The 18,344-nt window shown below is 38.2% G+C and overlaps 1 protein-coding gene across 3 annotated transcripts; it reads right to left on the minus strand.

Moving 5' to 3' along the window:
* Window positions 1-2,811: 2,811 nt before the first annotated feature.
* PCDH18 (protocadherin 18) lies at window positions 2,812-16,369 on the minus strand. Of its 3 annotated transcripts, none has more exons than XM_082653770.1 (4): window positions 13,492-16,369; window positions 12,617-12,702; window positions 12,363-12,526; window positions 2,812-4,750 (listed from the first exon to the last, which is right to left on the minus strand). In XM_082653770.1, exons 1-4 carry the CDS (start codon window positions 15,976-15,978, stop codon window positions 4,083-4,085), a joined length of 3,405 nt encoding a protein of 1,134 aa, XP_082509896.1. In that variant the 5' UTR covers window positions 15,979-16,369; the 3' UTR covers window positions 2,812-4,082. The 3 variants fall into 3 exon arrangements, with proteins under 3 accessions (XP_082509896.1, XP_082509895.1, XP_082509897.1); XM_082653769.1 differs by having other exon boundaries at window positions 12,617-12,705; XM_082653771.1 differs by having other exon boundaries at window positions 4,426-4,659; window positions 12,617-12,705.
* Between the last annotated feature and the right edge of the window lie 1,975 nt (window positions 16,370-18,344).

An 18,344-nucleotide genomic window follows, 5' to 3' on the forward strand; every position in this document is an offset into this window, starting at 1 on the left:
ATTTACCCTTCTATTAAACTAGTCAATCAGAAGAGCAAGGTTTATTGAGAATGAAAAGATATTGGCTTCATATCTCAAAAATATGATCCCTGTAATATTAATAACAAAGGAAAGACATGAAAAGATGGATAAAAAACCTAGGTGGTTGTATAAAGAACTATATCCATGCAAAAATTGGGAGAAGATTGTTATAAAATATGGACAGTAGGATAAATTATCAAGGAGGAGTACCATAAAATAAATAAGTTGAAGAGATAAAATCTGAAAAAGCAAACAAGAATTAGGAGCAACTTTCAGAAGTCATAAAAGGAAATAGAAAACTATTATTTTTAAGTGCCAGGGTAGGATGTGTTATTGCAATTTTAGAAGTCAGGAAGTCAGTAAATTCTGGTAGTAATTTTCGCAATACCAGCTCCCCATAAAATTCTTTTAACAGCCCCACAAGTTGTATAAGCTATCTTATAATAAAAAGTTAAATTAATGAGAAGTATAGACTATCATTTTCACATCTATTATACAGTGCCTACCTGTTAATTATTTTCTGGTTTAGATTATATTAAAGGTCCTATTATTTCTGGTATACAAAGTGTATGTACTTAACTATGACTCCAGTTACACAGATGAAGAATGAAACCACAATTTGGGCAATAAAGTTTTTTTTCCAATTGCAATGTAATACTTTAGGTATTATTCAGTTATTTCAAAAAAGTGACTTACTGCTTGTTCTAGAAACTAAACTGAATGAGATGAATCTTCAGTGGCCCAAATACTTAATTTATTAAGTCAAAATGTTATATAACCACATAGAAATGTTTCTAACATTCACAGTTAGAGACATCCTAACATATTAAAAATGATTACAATCAGTTTGGCATCTTACACTTTCACAATATATAAGGCAGCTTATAAATGTATGATAGCTTTGTTTTATGAATTTAACCTGCAGTTAAGGAAGTCAACATGCTGGCTTTAAAAAAAAAATTCCTGCATTTTTTTTCCTTTTTAAAACTCAACACAAATCTTTAAGACTTTCACGTGATTTGACTTTAATTTTATATAGCAATATTTATTGCCTATTCAGTGTGTCCTTTTATCTTTGATACTGTGATGATGTTTAATCAAGATATATTGAATTGGAACAGAGACATCAAAACTTTTTGATAGTTCGGCAAATTGCCTGAATTGTCTTGGATCAGTTCTGTGAGTTCATGCAGGATTGCATGTTGCTATGTCAGACAATCCATTTTTCACCCACACAACTAAATTTTACATAGATTCACTATTCTTTGAATTTTAATGTGTCAGTAATTCAAACTCCGTTTTGAATATTTTCTGACATCAGCTGCTATCAAGTGGATGAAACAAGGAAGCTAAGCTGATTTTCACAAATGACACTTCTTCAGTGACTCCAATAAGACAGTAACTTACCTATCTTTTGCCTTAACAGTTATCTATTGGTAAGTGGTAAATTTGATATATGTGTGACAGGAGGGACAAGAATTTAAATGCTTAACAAAGTTATAAGCCCCATCTGCCGAATACCAAGAAAGAAATGCTAAATGAATAACCGTGTTAATATAGTAACTTATAGGAATCTGAAGAAAGCCAATTCTAATCATCCTATGAGCATTTGAAAGGAAGGTTTGTTAAGCAACAGATTCAGTGTCAAATTACATTATTGGAAGACGATTATCACTAAAGAACATTTAAGGGAATCCATTGGGGCCACATAGAGGAAGGGATATCCCTGACTGAAGTGCTTTTCGGTTGTTTCAGTCTGAGGAAGGGCGTGGTATCAAAGAAGAGGAAATATAAATTTGATGAGAAGTTAGGTTGCTATCATGGCACCAGACACTCCAGCCTTTACTGAGATAATATTACCTGTGAAAAGAACAAGAGTGAAAAGTGAAAAGCTTGCCCTAATATCCCTTAACCTGGGGCATGGGAAGTAAGAAGAGCGGGGAGGGTGGAGAAACTAGGAGCCTGAGACACAGAATGCTTCCTGTCCAGACAATGTACAAAGGTCTTCTGTTTAACACAATATTGCATTTTATTTACTTTACGTCATTCGAACATTGATTTCCAGCTTTGCTTCCTAAATTACGGTTGGTGCTTTAAATTAAGAACAGTGAAGTTATGAAAGTCTTTTTCTTAATGATAATATGCACTGAAGGGAAGTGAAGTTGAAAAGCAAAATGTATTTCATGTGGTGAGCATGGGCGTGTGTAATCTACTGAAAAATAAACTGAAATTTCACTTGTAATTGTAATCCCTTCTACAAAGGAAAATGTGCCTTTTGAAAGACATAACACATCTATTTGATGTGGTACTCATTTGAGAATTAAGATATCTGAGTTTCCTCCATTTTAAGGTTATTTAACTTTCCTAGTATTTCATTTCCCTACTGGTAAACCGAAGAAGATAATATTTTCACCTCTTGGAAACATTGTAAGGGTACACTTTTTTCCCTGACACAACACAAAATGTTTTGGGAAATAATTTGAGAAATGTTCAAGTGGTTACTATTGATTATTCCTTTTTCTTTACACTTCAAGTGCATTTCAATTCTTTAATCTACTGGAAATGTGGTAGACTGCTTTCATTTCCATTACAGATCTCAAATTCATTCCTTTTCCATTGTGGTTTCTCTTGTTTCCAAGCCAGTTGAATATTCCCTCTCTACTATTCAAAACCCAACTCTGAATTACCCTCTCATGAGGGGTATGCTTCATGCAAAACTTTTGAACATATATGTAGGAACAGGACTCTGATGTATGGACAGTTCTTCAACTTTACTTCAATTTTCCTTTTATTTTCGTTGACAGTAAAATTTTCTGGAGAGTACAATCAAGATAATGTATTCATAGAAATAACATTAATAGAAGCTAGGTCATAAATGAGAACAGTCATAATAACAACGATCTCCCTTTCCAAGGCATTCCATACAGAGAGATAACAGCACAATAAATAAAGAATTTGCCGTTTGTCACACAACAAGTAAAACAGACTTGCAATAACAAAAACTGTAAATTTATAAATGTTCTTATACTAAAAATAAAAGCAAAAATATGAGATCATGCACTAGAGACAAAAGCTAAGAGTGAAGAGTTATAGCAAAAAACATTACAAAAAATAAACATGTTCAAGTATTGTGAGAGGAGAAGGGAAGATTCAAATAGAAGAGTTTCAGGATAAATCAATTATATTTACTACCCTGGGAGGGACACCGACATAATTGTTTTTGTCCATTAATACTTTAGGCTATTAAAATACACACTGTTATCCATTTAAAAGACAGATTCCATTTCCTTGGGGCACCTCTCATATTACAAGGATGGAATAAAATTCATTGTTTACCTTGATTATAAATAGATGATAATACTTTAGGAGAAATATTCTCAAGAACAGGTCAGTGTGATGCCCTGGAGTAGTAGGAGCCTGGGAGTGAGAAAACGGATTCTAGTCCTGTTGTTTTACGCCATTGTCTGTGAAAGATACTTCCCAGTCCTGAAATAAAATTTCACCTCATGTTTCAATTTTACGGTAAGAGTTGAACTACCAGAACGAGTAGAGACCAGTAAAAATAATAACAACGACAATAATAAAAGAGTTAAACATTTTTCTTGATGCTTTTTTAAAAAAGTTAAAGAAAAAAGAAGCTGGATCACTTAATAGAACTAAGAATTGAATAATGCTTTAGTGGGATTGTTCCTTCAGCGTAACAATTTCTTCCCCAACATAACTAATCTAAGCAGTGCCTTTATACTTTGTGGTTGAATATTATATCAGGTTTGAACAGTGGCTAGTTTCTCTACATGATTAGGAGACGCATGTTTGTCATGGGAGTAAAAAAATAAAATTTGTTAAATTACACATAAATATAAGGTACAAATGTATTTTTAAAATACAGATTAAAATAATCACACTTGCATCGTGTACATACGAAAATACAGTATTTAATATTCAATATACACAGACACATTTATGATAAATGCAACTATGTGGCAATGCCAGTTCTTTCAGGGTTTTCGCTGTCCCCTGTTTCCACAGATATGGAAACAAAAATGCTTTGTTATCATTTCCTAGCTCTGGCGGACATCTTGAAGCAGTTTGTTAATCTCAGCCACTAGCTCACTGGCATCCATGAGTTCATGTTTGCCGTCACCGAGGTGGCTGAGCACGTTGTCGAAATCATCCTCTTCATAATTTTCAGGGATCTCCTCCATGGCCGGCAGCCATTTTGAAGAAGGCTGCACACTGGAATGAGTTCCAAGCGGGGGGCCAGAGTTGGTGGTGGGGTTTTGAAAATGCGTACTGGCCGCCCAGGCCGCCACCCCTTGTGGGTAACCCACAGTCTTGGCTGACAAAGGTCCCTTCCGGCGTTCCAGAGAGTTGGATCGATCCATCTCACTGCACTCAGAATAGGTGTCCAGGGAAGGGGGTAAGAGGCGCTGGAACACATTGCTCATTTCCGAGAGCAGAGAGGACGTGCTGGTATCCCCAGAGTCCTCATCGTTTGGGGAGTCCTTCCCAAAAGTGGAAAAACTCTTCTTCTTCTCACCAGAATCTACTGGCTGGGTGTCATCCTCGAGACTCGGATGCGGATGTTGCTGCTGAGGCTGTGCTGGGAATTCTTCCCCCGGAATGAACATGTTACTCCTATAATCAGAGGAAGGTGAGGGCAGAGGTGGCATCCAGCACTGGTCAGAGTGTCCCAGGACCCTGCACTCTTCCGTGCACAGCCTCATAGCTGTACTCAAGGAAAGCAGTGGGGATTCGTTATTATACTTCGTGTGACTCAAAATAATAGAAAAAATTATCATTTTATTTTTTTAAAACATCGAATAAGACAATTTTAAACTATGACCATGATACTAACCCATTATTATACATATGAGGTGGACTACAGTTACAACTTTGATTTGACTGCTGGTTTTATGAACCTGGGATATATATATATTTTTGTCTCTCAGATAAGCAAAGGAGGGTTATGACTCATGTACTTCTCAGGGATATCGTCTGCTACTCATGTAATGAGAAAATGGATTAGCAACTTACTAATGAAGAAGTTTGGAAAAGAGCTAAGGTGTGGGTGATGAAATATTTGCTGAACATAAACTCTATAAAAACCCAGAGCTGTAAGGGGAAATCCATAACTTTAGAATGCCACCAGATAAACCTTGCATAATACCATTGAGTACCTTCCAGATATTGAGGTCTATCTGACCTATTTTACTTTTAATGGAGGCATTGAGAATATAATAAGCTATCAGGTAATTATACTTATCAATCTCTCTTACAAGTATGCTGGATTATTTATCGACTTGTTCCTTAAAACAGCAGTGCAAATTATCCTCAAATACCAGGCATCTGCAGTTACCCTGTTAAGAAGTCTTTTAGAGGTTTGAAATTCAAAGAGTTGGAAAAGTCATCAAAAGATGAAGAATATGAAAAACCATTGGTTAGTTCTTCCAGATGTTATGATGCACTGTTGGAATGTGAGTGGTTATACTCTTAGAAAATAATCGATGATATGAGAAAAGCAGCAGAATGAAGAGGGTAAAACTCTAAATTTGGCAAATGTGATAACTAAACTACAGAACCACCAAGAAATGTGGAGATGTAAAACATACTCCACAAACCGTCCATCTTTTTCAGTGACAGCTTAGGTCTCTTCAATATCATGACTTCATTTGAGAGCAAATGACCGAATTCAGAAAATGCAAAGTAATTATCTTAGATTTGAATGAAAATTGGATTGATATCAGCCATACTTACATATTCAGAGCTAATTCTGTAGATCTGGCTGCTTAAGAAAGATTTCTCTTCCTCCCAAGTTATTGCTTAAAAAAAAGGCTGACTCTTGAACAATGCCAAATCCCTGGTCAGGGGAAGCTAGCTGTCCAGTATGCTTATTGGTGTACCCACAGCACCTGGGAAAGGTCTAAAGTGTCTGCATAGAGTAGGCATTCACTACATATTTTCTAATCATCAGGCAAATGCAAATCGAAAAGCACAATAAGCAATCACCTCAAACCAGTTTTCTTACAGGATGGCTGTAATAAAACACAAACCAAAAAACCCAAACAATAACAAGTGAGGGGGAGGTGAGGAAAACTTGGGAACCCTTGTACACTGTTGTGGGGAATGTAAAATGGTGCAACCACTATGGAAAATAATATGGAGGTTACTCAAAAAATTAAAAAAGAGAACTACCATATGAGCCAGTAATCCCATCTTTGGATATTTATCCAAAAGAATTGAAATCAGCATCTCGAAGAGATATTAGCATTCTTCTGTTCACTACAGCACTGTTCACAATAACCAAGATGTGAAAACAACCTGAATGTCCACTGAATGTTTAATGGAAATGTAGTATATGCATACAATGGAATATTATTCCACCTTAAAAAAGAAGAAAACTCTCATATGTGATAATGTGGATGAATCTTGAGGACATTAAGCTTAGCGAAATAAGCGAGTCACAGGAGGACACATAACTGCGTGATTCCCTGTATATGAGGCATCTAGAATGGTCAAATTCATAGAATCCAGGAGTGAAATGGTGGTTAACAGGGATTAGGGAGAGGGGGAAATGGGGAATTGCTGATTAACAGGCATGCATTTTCAGTTAAGCAAGATTAAGTTCAAGAGCTCCGCTGTACAACGCTGTACCTGCGGTTAATGATACTGTATTGTACAGTTAAAACTTTGTTAGCAGGGTAGATCCCATATTTAGTGTTCTTATGCCTTAAAACAAAATTTTGGAAAAGATTTATGCACAAAAAAGAAAAGTGAAGAATAAATATTGCCTTTCAGGAAAGGAGAAGTAAAGGACTTTGTTCAAAGGTGTGGAAGTCACTGCTTTTCATCATTTGAGCCTTGAAGATAATTCTGTCCTTATACCTCATCCATTCTGGGCCTCAATTTTTAATAGAGAAGGGGTAAGTTGAGGGACAAAAATGAGAGCTAGAACTGTGAGAATAAACGTCTGCTTGCCAGGAAGGCTAGAAATTCAAGGTAGGGAAGATGCTGGATAGTGTGAATGCCAATCCCATAGGAATCACAAGAGCATGAGAGAGAGACAGCAATATTGAGAATCCTTGTGTCATTTTGCTATGAAGAAGGGTTAAATTTAAATAAGCAAGAATAAAAAGATGTTTAGATGTGCGGACTTAATGCATTATTACTCTTTGGAAATATTTACCAACTATCGTTGTTCATCATTTAAATGTGGACAAAACCAAAATGTGTTGAAAGTAACTGGAATACCTTCATAGCAGTGAGGTTTTCTACGTGCTGAAATAACTATCAAAGTGGTAATGAATTTTTTTTTCCTAATTCCCTGAGTCTCTGAATTTGGAAAGAAGACCTGTCCATATTATCTTACTCACATCCTTTTAGAAGGAAGGGGAACAGACCTGATGACACCTCATCATTTGTTTTCTGGTCTTTAATTCTGTGGGAAGGACTTAATTGTTTGATTGGCTTTGTTTTGTTTTAATGTTTAATGACAGGGGGAAAAGGGAAAAATTACACAAGCTTCTAAGAATTCTGAGCATAATCAACTTTCTAGAGAGCTGAACATAATGAAAATAACCATCAGTACCATCTGGGTGAGTCAAACAGTTCATATTAAAAATAAATTTGGTCATAGGAGTTTTTAGACAGGGAATGCTATTTTATAACTTCACAGTAAATTAATGGGGCTTTAGTAATAAAAAAGTTAATTAACATAAAATTTTAAAATTCAAAAAATATGAAAAATTGATGAATAAAGACTAATGGAGAGAAGGAGGGCCAAAATAATAGAGATGGAAGAGCAGTGACACAGAAGAGGGCATTTCTTAATTTCATTGGTATTTTCAACCATTTTCCTGAGACTCAACTGTTCGAAATCATCCTCAGTGTACGTGTAACTTAGTGCCACAGATGTTCCACACCGTATCCAGTGAACCAGAACTTGTTGGCTACTGTTGCAAGTGGCCAGCCTTCCTGTTGCTCCTTGAAAACTCTGTCAGGTGGTTAAATTTCCTCTGGAAAGGGAAAGTCATGGAGAAATAGAGAACTCTTTTTTCCCACAGCATGATGGCCAATTTTGCCCCTGTGCTAGACCTTATAGGTAGGGCAGGAAGCAAGCATGGAACATAAGGAGAAAAACATATGCCTAACATCTATCAAGCCATTAGTCATTGAGTAATCAATCAATTATCTATTAAGAGCCTGCCATATGTAAAGTGCTATGATAGCTTCCTGCCCTCAAATGGCTTCTGGTATAAGAATAATCAAGTGTTACAAATGAGGTCATAAATGCCCAGTTAAAGTGCCAAACTATACAATGATGAGGGCATGTTAAAAAAAGAAAAAAAAATACGATGTCACTTATATGTGGAATCTAAAAAACTACAACAAACTAGTGAATATAACAAAAAAGAAGCAGACTCACGGAGGTAGAGAACAAGCTAGTGGTCAACAGTGGAGAGGGAAGTGGGGAGAGGCATGATAGGGGTAAGGGATTAAGTGGTACAAACAGGTATAAAATAAATAAGCTACAAGGATATATTGTACAGCACGGGGAATATAGCCAATATTCTATAATAACTGTAAATGGAGTATAACCTTTAAAAATTGTGAATCACTATATTGTACGTCTATAACTTATATAATATTGTACAGCAACTCTACTTCAGTAAAAATAAAATTTAAAAAAAGAAAAGAAAAAAGAGTAGAGGCGGATGCTGAAGTAGTTAAAGAAAGAGCAGCTTGAAACAAACTTTGAGAGATGAATAGAAGACAAAGTGAAGAGAAGCCAGTTTTTCGGGTAGAAAGGTGACATGAGCAAAGGATTGGTGTGTTACGTGAAGAGATGGCTCTGCCTATTGCAAAAGATAAAAAAAAAAAAAGTTAATAAGCTAGGAGTGGATTTCATTGGCCTTGGAATGCCCAGATAAATAGCTGAATTAGGTGTTTCCAGGCAACAAAAGTCAATTATTGCTTTTGAAACAAAAAGTATAAATTAAAATGTTCTGAAAAAGTTGTTCAAGCTGTATGAAAGAAAGATTTGGCAAGGACAGAAGCTACTGGAGAGTGAATATCAATTCATGTGCTGGTACAGAAAACCAGCCATGGAAGAAAGGCCGGAAGTAGGATACCAGCCATGAGAATGATGAGGACCTAGAATTAAAAACAAATGTTTGAATTAAGTAATCACAGATGACACAATGATTAAAAAATGGAATGCGCCCAGTCAAGGAGGAGTATCACAAGAACATCCTGGTGCAGTTGACACTTTGGGAAAAGCGAGATTTTGCAAGCGTGTATGTAGTGTTGTGGTTCAAAGTTGACTGAGTAAGGAAGAAAGTATGTTGACAAACGTGAGCCAACAGACAAAAATGCGCGCTGACTTTACTGCTCAGAATGCAGGATCCTCCTGTGGGAATTAATAGCATGAATGACCAGAAATGACCCTGTTGGCAGGCAAAGCCACATAACATAATCTATATTTGATCACAGTCTAATGCAGGAAAAACATTGTTGGAATAAGACACTGAAGTTCTAAAAATATTCATGCTTTAGAAAAACTGTGCTGATTTCTGTTAATGGCATTCAGATGTGGACTTACTTTTTTTTCTTTTTCTACTTGGGATATTTCCTGGGAATATAAAGTTTACAAATCACAAATTTTACACCCTAATGTGCCAGCAGAAGCTGCCATGGTGAAGAATAAGCCAGAATATGGGTGATGTATCATCAGAATGTTGTTCATAATTAAGGGATGGTTATCTTTGTACAGATATTTGATTATGCACATTTCTAATAGCCAACCATGCATAAAGCTTAAGATATTTTATGGATCATTGGTGATTTCCTGGTGCTCTATGCCTCTAGAATACTTTCTACAACACCCCACATAGAGACAGGTTGCTAGTCAGGCAGAAGTGTATGTACTCTGATACAATCTATTGCAGTATGACACCATACCCCAGCTCTCCCACCACACACACCCAGATTAAGTATGATTGTGTAAATATGGAATTTTTTTGTAAAGAATTGTCTATATATTCACTGGTGTTGGTGATAATATAACGGTGAGCCTCTAACTTTGAAAAGAAATGTAACTTAGGAGGAGACTCAAGTTACTCACTAAATAAGACTCACTATCATCTAGAGTTTATCAATGTCTACCTGTTGTTTCCCAGATGTCTTTATTCTTTAACATTTATTTTAATTACTTTAATTCAAGCATTAGGTAACTCTCCTGCCGTGAACATAGCTGGTGGTGTTAACTCTGAAAATATAGGCTAGAGTGAAAGAGGCGTCGTGCCCTTTTTTAAAAAATTAGACCATGATTAGCTGTTGAATTATATAATCTCAGAATTATAAAAGGACTTAAGGTATAATTTAGGCTCAGAAATGGCAAGGTTATCTAAGTAGGAGCAGTTATTCTCCTTTTATACTGATAGAATTGTGTCAATGAGTCAACTTTCTACAATTGAAAAAATAACATATATAATGAGATAATTGATATTATACCCATGATGTTATGTTTTATGAAATAATGTAATTTGGGAAATCATCTTATTCAAAAGTAGGGATCAGTATTCAAAATTAGAGTTCTATCAGGATCACAGAATCATAGAAACTCAGCCCGCTCTTTCATTTCATGGGTAAGATAAAACTGTTTCTCTTTGAGCACGTTGTCTTAGGCCATAGGTATTCCACTAGGTTTTCAAGGATTTCTCTTTAAATGGGTCTAGGGAGTCTATGCATTAAAAAAAGAAAAAGACACCATGGGTGACTGTAAGTGTCTCGGCTCTCAAAGTACATTGATTATAGCCCTTCATGCCACTAGAAGTCCTTCCCATACATTCATCCTGCCAGAAATGCAGTATCTATTACGGTAATAGCATAGTTAAATAAGCAGCATTTAATAGGTTACAGACAGTAGTACTGTAAAACTTTAGAATGTAAGAACATGACATTTAACATACTACAAAAAAATAAAAACCTGTTACTTTATATTATTCTTGATAGATTAGTGTTTAATGAGTAGAGGGATAGGTTCAAATCTCACCTCTATCATGTACAAATTGCTTGATTTTGGATACTTTTTTTTAACCTTTATAAGCTTCAGTTTTCAAATCTAAAAAGAAAATATGAACACTACTGTTATTACCGCCACCATTAATTCCTGTGTCAAAGTGTTGCAAGAGGTTGTTCAGGTATAGAATTCCTCATGGGCCCAGAGTAAGTACTAGGGCGTCGCTGGTAACCACTGCTGCGACTGCTAGGACTAATATTAATACTGCTGCAGCTACTGCCGCCACTACTACTCCAGTTTACGAGAGAGAGAGTTCCTATGTACTGATTTCCACTGAATTTCTCTGGCTCCCTGAAGCTCTCCCATGTCTATTTCCTAAACTCTCTTATTTATCTGTACTTAGACAGCAGTTGTTCCATGGACTCAGCAAGGTAATATAGTTTTGTTCTGCCTTTCTTTCATTTATCACTTCACTTATTCATTTGTCAAGTGACAGTTATTTGATCAACATTCCGTGGAATTTAGAAACATAAGTAGCCAAAGGAATATGTTTCTAAGGGTTGATATATTATTACAGTCTTTAGTGACAGGGTTGCTACAGTGATGCAGTCAGTATTTACTCTGCGGGATCTGAGAGTTTCTACTGCACGATGAGAGAGAAGGGAGTATAACGAAAACATAGCTCGTAACTTAATAGGGTCTCCTCCATCTAGCTGTGTAGTTATACATTCCCCTCTTGGACTTCGGTTCCTCTTCCATTTACAGTGGACACATAAAATGAAAGGTGGCAAAATTATTCCATGCCTACCACCTACAAAGATGCATTCTTTCTCCTATTTTTAGTGATTAAAGTGTACCATTCCCTGGTGTATTTTAATCTCTGATTATGCGAGTTGGTTCCCATCACAGGAAATGTGTCCTCCAAATTATAGTCCAGTTCACCACTAGGCACCAAAACAGGCTCTCTGAATAAAAACAACCACCCAGTAATTTTACAGAGTTGCTCAAGAGTGTCTTATGGCGGTAGTAGATGGGGTAGAGAGAGGAGGGGAGTGAGGTCGTTTTCTCTCCTCCTCTCCCCACTCCTTCCTTCTTGTCCTCTTAAGCTCTCCTGCTTATTCCCTTTCTCTACCAACTGTTTACTATGAATTTTAATTAAACAATTTAAAATTGTTTCAGTCTATGTTCACGGCTAATGGTGTGTGTATTACAGATAATTTAGTGCAAAGAACAAAGGAGAAATAAAAGCACGGGAGAAATTGCTCACTTCACTGGTGTAGTCGATCTGAAAATAAGGATTTATCTATCACCACGCTCTTACCTGCTGGAATTCTTCCATCTGTAAGAAACAGGTCGCTGAATCCTTCGCCCAGCAACCTGTCTATTGGAGAATCTCGCCCCAAATCATAATCACTGTCTCCTGCTTCACTGTCACCACGGCCACTGTCTTTCAAGCTAAATTTGTCCATGTCTTGAAGGGCATATCTAGAAAGAGAAATCAGAGAAAGTATAGTTTTTAGTCTTCAGCATTCGTGTTATCTGAGACTTAATAGGTAGCACAAGGGTAATTCATACCTATAGCTCCTGGAATATTTGTTTCCTCGAAAACTTGGCCTTGGTTGATATTGTCCCTGGTGAAGCATTGAAAGAAGCTGAGAGACCTGCTGGAAACGAAACAGACAGTACTGATTCCTGGAAACAAATCCCCCAGTACTCAAAAGCTTGAAGCAAGCAAATACAGTTACTCACTAGTTCACGCTAATTATCTAATTCTGTCTTCTAATACTATCTCCGTTTTAAAGATTTACACATGCTGGACTCTGAAGGACCACGTAGCCAGCCACCAAATACATCCCAGAGAAATGTGGATGCTCTTGTACAGCTGACATTCTCTGTTTGAAAGAGGACTCCTTTATAGAAAACTGATTGATTCCTTCTATCTTATAGTTCAGATTCAAGTGATCAGTTATAAAAATGCATGGAAAATGCTGTAAAATACAGTCTAACACAGGTAGTTAAAATAATGTCAGAAACGTTTCAAAAGCTGAACAAATACACATGCACCGAGATGGGATTCTGGAGACCCCAGTTTTTTATTTTTCTTAGAGACCACAACTACTGAGAATATAGCAAGCCTGTTTATTTCTAGCTTGAAGTATCATAATCTGAGGATAAGGGGACTCTAATTAGATAGTCCTTTGCTAGTTTCTCATTTACTTTTCAATATTACACATGGTACATGCAAGTAAATTCTTTATGAAAAACTTAAGACAGTATGTAAAAGGTGTGTATACTTGCTATACCTACATAACGTAACTGGTATCCTATTTAATTTGCATATCTTTAGTATTGTTACTGAGTAATGGAAATGTTTAAGAACTAACACACACACAACTTCTGATCACTAACAGCTGACTTTGTCAGTGAATAGGTGGAGGGTATGATCTTACCTCAACAGCAGGGGTGGCATGGGTGAGTTCTAATGAGAAATTCTCTGGCACGTGGTTCGATGAGATTGTCACCAAACTGTTGAGGGACTGGTGACTGTTGTGACTCTGCCGGCTGCCCATTTGCCCTCTTTCTAAGGTAGGAGATGAAGAAGGAGATGGTCTGTGATGAGATCTGATGGGCAGAGTGCCGTTGACGGTAGGCACCAGTGTGATGTCCCCTTTGTGGATCTGCCTGGAGGGTCTTTTTGGGTGATGCTGGTAAGTTGATTCCGCTACCCTGCAGTTGTAGGATCTAGTGTCTTTCTTTTCTCGGTTACACCTGGTTGCAAACAGCACCATAATAACCAACAACACTGCACAAATTGCTCCTAAGGAAATAATTATAATCATGGAGACATCCAAGGACGCCTGGCTTACTGAGGTCATTGCTGTACTTGTCACAGACTCTGCATATTCAAAGATCATACACTTCAGAAGGACTTTGGTATGCAGCTGAGGATTGCCTTTGTCCTGGATGACAACTGAGAGCTCCCATTCTGTGTAGGGAACAGATTCCATGCTGACGTTGGTATGGATGTCACATGATCGTGGATCAATGACAAAGATATTCTCCTCATTACCTGCTACTATGGAGCAGCTGAGTTCAGCATTCACACCAGAGTCTCTGTCCATTGCCCTTATTCTTGTGACATGAAAGCCGCTTTCAGCCCCTTTGGGGATGGAGATTTCTGCGGTATTATTGCGCAGTGCCGGTCCTATAACCACAGGGATGTTGTCATTTTCGTCAATGATGGTGAGCACAACTGTGGTATTGCTTACGAGTTGCTTTGGACTTCCACCGTCTCTTGCTTCGACCACAAAAGTGATCTGACTCACTTCCTCATGATCAAAGATTCTGAGGGCATAGATGGCGCCATTAGATGGGTCAATGGTTACATATGTAGTTATGGAACTTCCCAGGATAAAACTCTCCAGAATGGTATATGTAACTTGCCCATTTTCTCCAAGATCAGGATCTGTGGCTGTAACAGTGGTGATATACGCCCCTGGCGAGTTATTCTCTGAGATTGCAAATTCGTATCGACTTCTCTGGAAGTGGGGCGGATTGTCATTTATATCGTTGATTTGAACAGTAAAATGTTTTACTGTTGAGAGACTGGGTGTCCCCTTGTCCTCAGCGATTACAGTCAAACTGTATTCGGACCTCTTTTCTCTATCCAGCGTGGCATTTGTCAAGATTAAATAATTGTTTTCATAAGTCTTCTGAAGTTTAAAGTGACCATGTCCGTGAAGCCTACAAACTATTTCTCCATTCAGCCCAGAATCCTTGTCCTGAACCCTGACCAAGGCAACAAAGGTGTCAATAGGATCCCCTTCAAAAATATAAGATATTTCTTCTTTTCCAGGGGACATGAGGTTTATGTTAATTTCAGGTTTATTGTCATTAACATCCACAACCTTAATTATAATTTTGCAATGAGCTGGGATTGAATTTGGACCCAAATCCTGAGCCTGAACATCAATCTCATAGGATTTGGTGATTTCATAATCCACTGGCTTGAAAAGAGTCAAATGTCCTCTTTCTGAATCAATCTTAAAAGTCTCTATAATTTTGGGAGACACATGACTGCTGAAGGAATAGACAATTTTCCCATTAGCGCCCTCATCTGGATCAGTGGCATTCAGATCTAGCAGCAAAGTGCCAATGGGGGAGTTTTCTAAGAGCTGTATTATATAAGACTGCTGCTCAAAAGCAGGGCTGTTGTCATTAGAGTCTGAAATGCTGATTTTTAGTATGGATGAGCCAGACCTCTGAGGCACCCCCATGTCCGAGGCGGTGAGCTGAAGCTCATAGCTCGACTTCAGCTCCCGATCCAGCTCTCTAACCACTATGAGTTCTGCATACTTCGCTCCATCCGTCCTAGTCTGAACCTCGATATTAAAGAAATCATTGGCAGAGAGAGAGTACGTGTGGAGGGAGTTTTCCCCAACATCCGGATCAAATGCACTGTCCAAAGGGATCCGCGTCCCAACTGCTGCACTCTCTGATATCTCAATCGGTATGAGAGGTCTTGAAAACTGGGGAGAATTGTCATTAATATCCAGCACTTCAACTTCAATATGGAAAAGCTGCAGATGCTCAGTGGGTAGAGTGATCACATCAAACTCTATGGAACAGTTCAAGTTTTTCTGGCATAGTTGTTCGCGGTCAATTTTTGCCCCTATGCTGATTTCCCCGCTATCCTCGTTGACCACGAGTAGAGGAGAATTTCCCCTTTGCATGGCTCGGAAGCGAACGGTAGAAGGATTAGGTAGCTTAACTAAAACATCAGCCACATCCTCTGATAGTCTTGCAATTACCGATCCAACCCTCTGCTCCTCGTAAATCCTGTATTTCAAATTCTTGCCCAGTACATCGGAGTTGAAAGATACCACCAGGAGTGCAAAAACAAATCTAAAGTGCATTTTAGCATTCATTTGGTACATCGGTCAGTTTTATGAGATTCCTCTCACAGAGCAAGTTAAAACAGCAAAGCAATTCCCTCAGCTTCCTTTGGCAACTTAAAGCTAGGCTACATTTGGTACTCGAAACTTGAAAGCGTCTCTTAATAACACAGCACAGCAATTAACAGCTCGCAAACTTTTGTTTTATACACACCGTGTCACGACTTCCAGATATAATCGGCATGGAGTCCAGTCCTTGCATTTGTGCGGCTGTTTGTCCTCTTGGCAGGCGAAAGAGTGTCACGTCCGCGTTTTCCCCCTTGTGCAGTCGGCGTCCATCTATCGCAGGGCGCCGGCGGAGGCTGCAGTGGCTCTTTCCCCAGCGATTCTTTCTCCTTTTCTCCGCTCGGCTGCAGACCAAGCGCCCGTGATTGCTGACTCCAGTCTAAGATCTGTACAACTTCACTTCAACTCAGACAAAGCTCTCTTGCCCCGCGTGCGTTGAATCGCTTCCAGCCAATCAGCGTGCTTCCAAATCAGAAGCCGATGGAGTCCGCAAAGGGAAGGCAGGGCGGATGGGTGGGAGAGGGAGGGAGACGGAGCGAGACGAAGGAGGAGGGTCCGAGAGGCTCCCTCCCTCCACCCCTCCCCTCCCCTGCCCCCCTCCGTCCCCCGCGTTCACTTTCTCTGAGCGTGCCACGACAAAGGAGAGACAAATTACAGAAGACAAACTTTAAATCAACTTCTGGTCGCCTTTATTTATATGGCATTTTAAATTGGCCTGGTTTTCTTAATTGCCCTTTCTTCTTCCACAAACATGCAATCATCTTGCTTTTCATAGTCCTTAAGTACTGGTGTAACTTAAAATACCTCTAAGTGCATTTTGTTGGTGGAGGAATTTAATAAAATGTGAAAACTTGCTTCTAATTATGCTTCTCAGCCCGCCTCCTTCCCCTCCCCCTCTGTAAATACTCGGGGCTTTCTCCTGTGAGCACAAGCAGATTTTCTTGGGGCTCTGTTTTAAAGAGCAGAACAAGAAAAGAGGTTTCATTTTCTGTTTTTCTTTCATCTTTATTCCTTGAAGATAAGAAAGGGGCTATTTTCCACTCTTGATTTCTCTTAATTAGCAAGATTTAAAGGATCACCAAAGCATTTGAAACTAATTAACAATATAGTTCTACCTCATAACACTTCCCTCCTAGAGTTTGGGCAAAATTGGCTATGATGTTTCTTTGTCCTGTACTTCAAAAAATCCTATTTGCCTTTGGTAACAGACATTTCATGCTGTAGCATGTCAATTTCTACCATAAGGTACTATCGATACGTGGTGAGTCTTCACGATGAATACTTGGGGGGACATGGACTCAGTAGTTTACAAGTCAGATTTTTATGATATATGTATTATGTATGAAAACACTTTTAGGATATGTATTTTAAAAACCCAAAGCTTGTTTACATTGAAGAATAAAATGCCTGAGCTGAAAATTGCATTTTGTGTGCATCAAAATGCTAAGGAAATATCATGGGAGGTTTGTGCTCTACCCAGGTCACAGAAACCGATATGTTAGTCTTATTTGAAAATGTGATTATTTATGATGTTCTTTCTGCTCTGCAGTTCCCTTTAAGTTTATCATCATGGCTCTTTCCTTGCTGCTTTTTTTCATACCTCTTGCATTATTCCTCAGCTGTCTTCATCCACTTGCATATTTGCTCTTTCACATAATCTCACTGTCACTTTTTTTTCCATTTAGTTTCTCCCACTCTCTCTTTTGCCCCCAGAAACATATAAAAAAAAAAAAAGTAATTTTCTGATTTTTCCACTTTGCTTACTCTCAGCAGAGCTCAGCTAAAGTAACTAAGATGGTTCTTTCCAAAAAAGAAAGCAGAGGAGTCGGAGTCGTAGCGTAACCTCTCCTTCTTTTTTAGGCATTCAAAGGCATTTTATAAGCCATTGTCTCCCCACACACACCCCCAGAAACTAGTGCTGTGTGGCAAATTGTGCAGAATAGAAATGCCTCTAATGTATGTATTTAGTACTGGGTCACGCTGATGAACATTCTGCCCCCATGAATAAACTGTTTCGCAAGTTTGTAGCCCTTTCAAATTGCTGATCCCCAAACCCTATAGGCAAACTGGGAAAACTACCACAAGCAACTGGGATTTTAGAAACCCATAGCCATCCGGCATAGACCTCTCATGATCTGAGCCAATAATTGTATCGATTCAGGCTTTAGTGAACCCCTTTGCAAACACCAAAAGAGCAAAGAAAGGAATTAGTGACTATTCGAAGTAGGGGTGAGAATTCAAAGGTAATCTAATTCCATTAGTTCTAGGAGAGTTTTCTTTGTGGATTTGGTAAGTCTACCCCCCAAAACCCCAAGAGCAATGGATTTGATTACCTTAATGTG

Source organism: Grampus griseus (genome assembly GCF_964374135.1).
Source record: "Grampus griseus genome assembly, chromosome: 4".
NCBI lineage: Eukaryota > Metazoa > Chordata > Mammalia > Artiodactyla > Delphinidae > Grampus > Grampus griseus.

Excerpts from the sequence above, each read along its gene's own strand:
- PCDH18 (XM_082653769.1), bottom strand. The coding sequence starts at position 15,978 with ATGTACCAAATGAATGCTAAAATGCACTTTAGATTTGTTTTTGCACTC. Across the intron at positions 12,706-13,491 it reads ATGCCACCCCTGCTGTTGAG|CAGGTCTCTCAGCTTCTTTC; the intron begins GTAAGATCATAC and ends TTTCGTTTCCAG. Across the intron at positions 4,751-12,362 it reads AGATGGAAGAATTCCAGCAG|CTATGAGGCTGTGCACGGAA; the intron begins GTAAGAGCGTGG and ends CCTTGAGTACAG.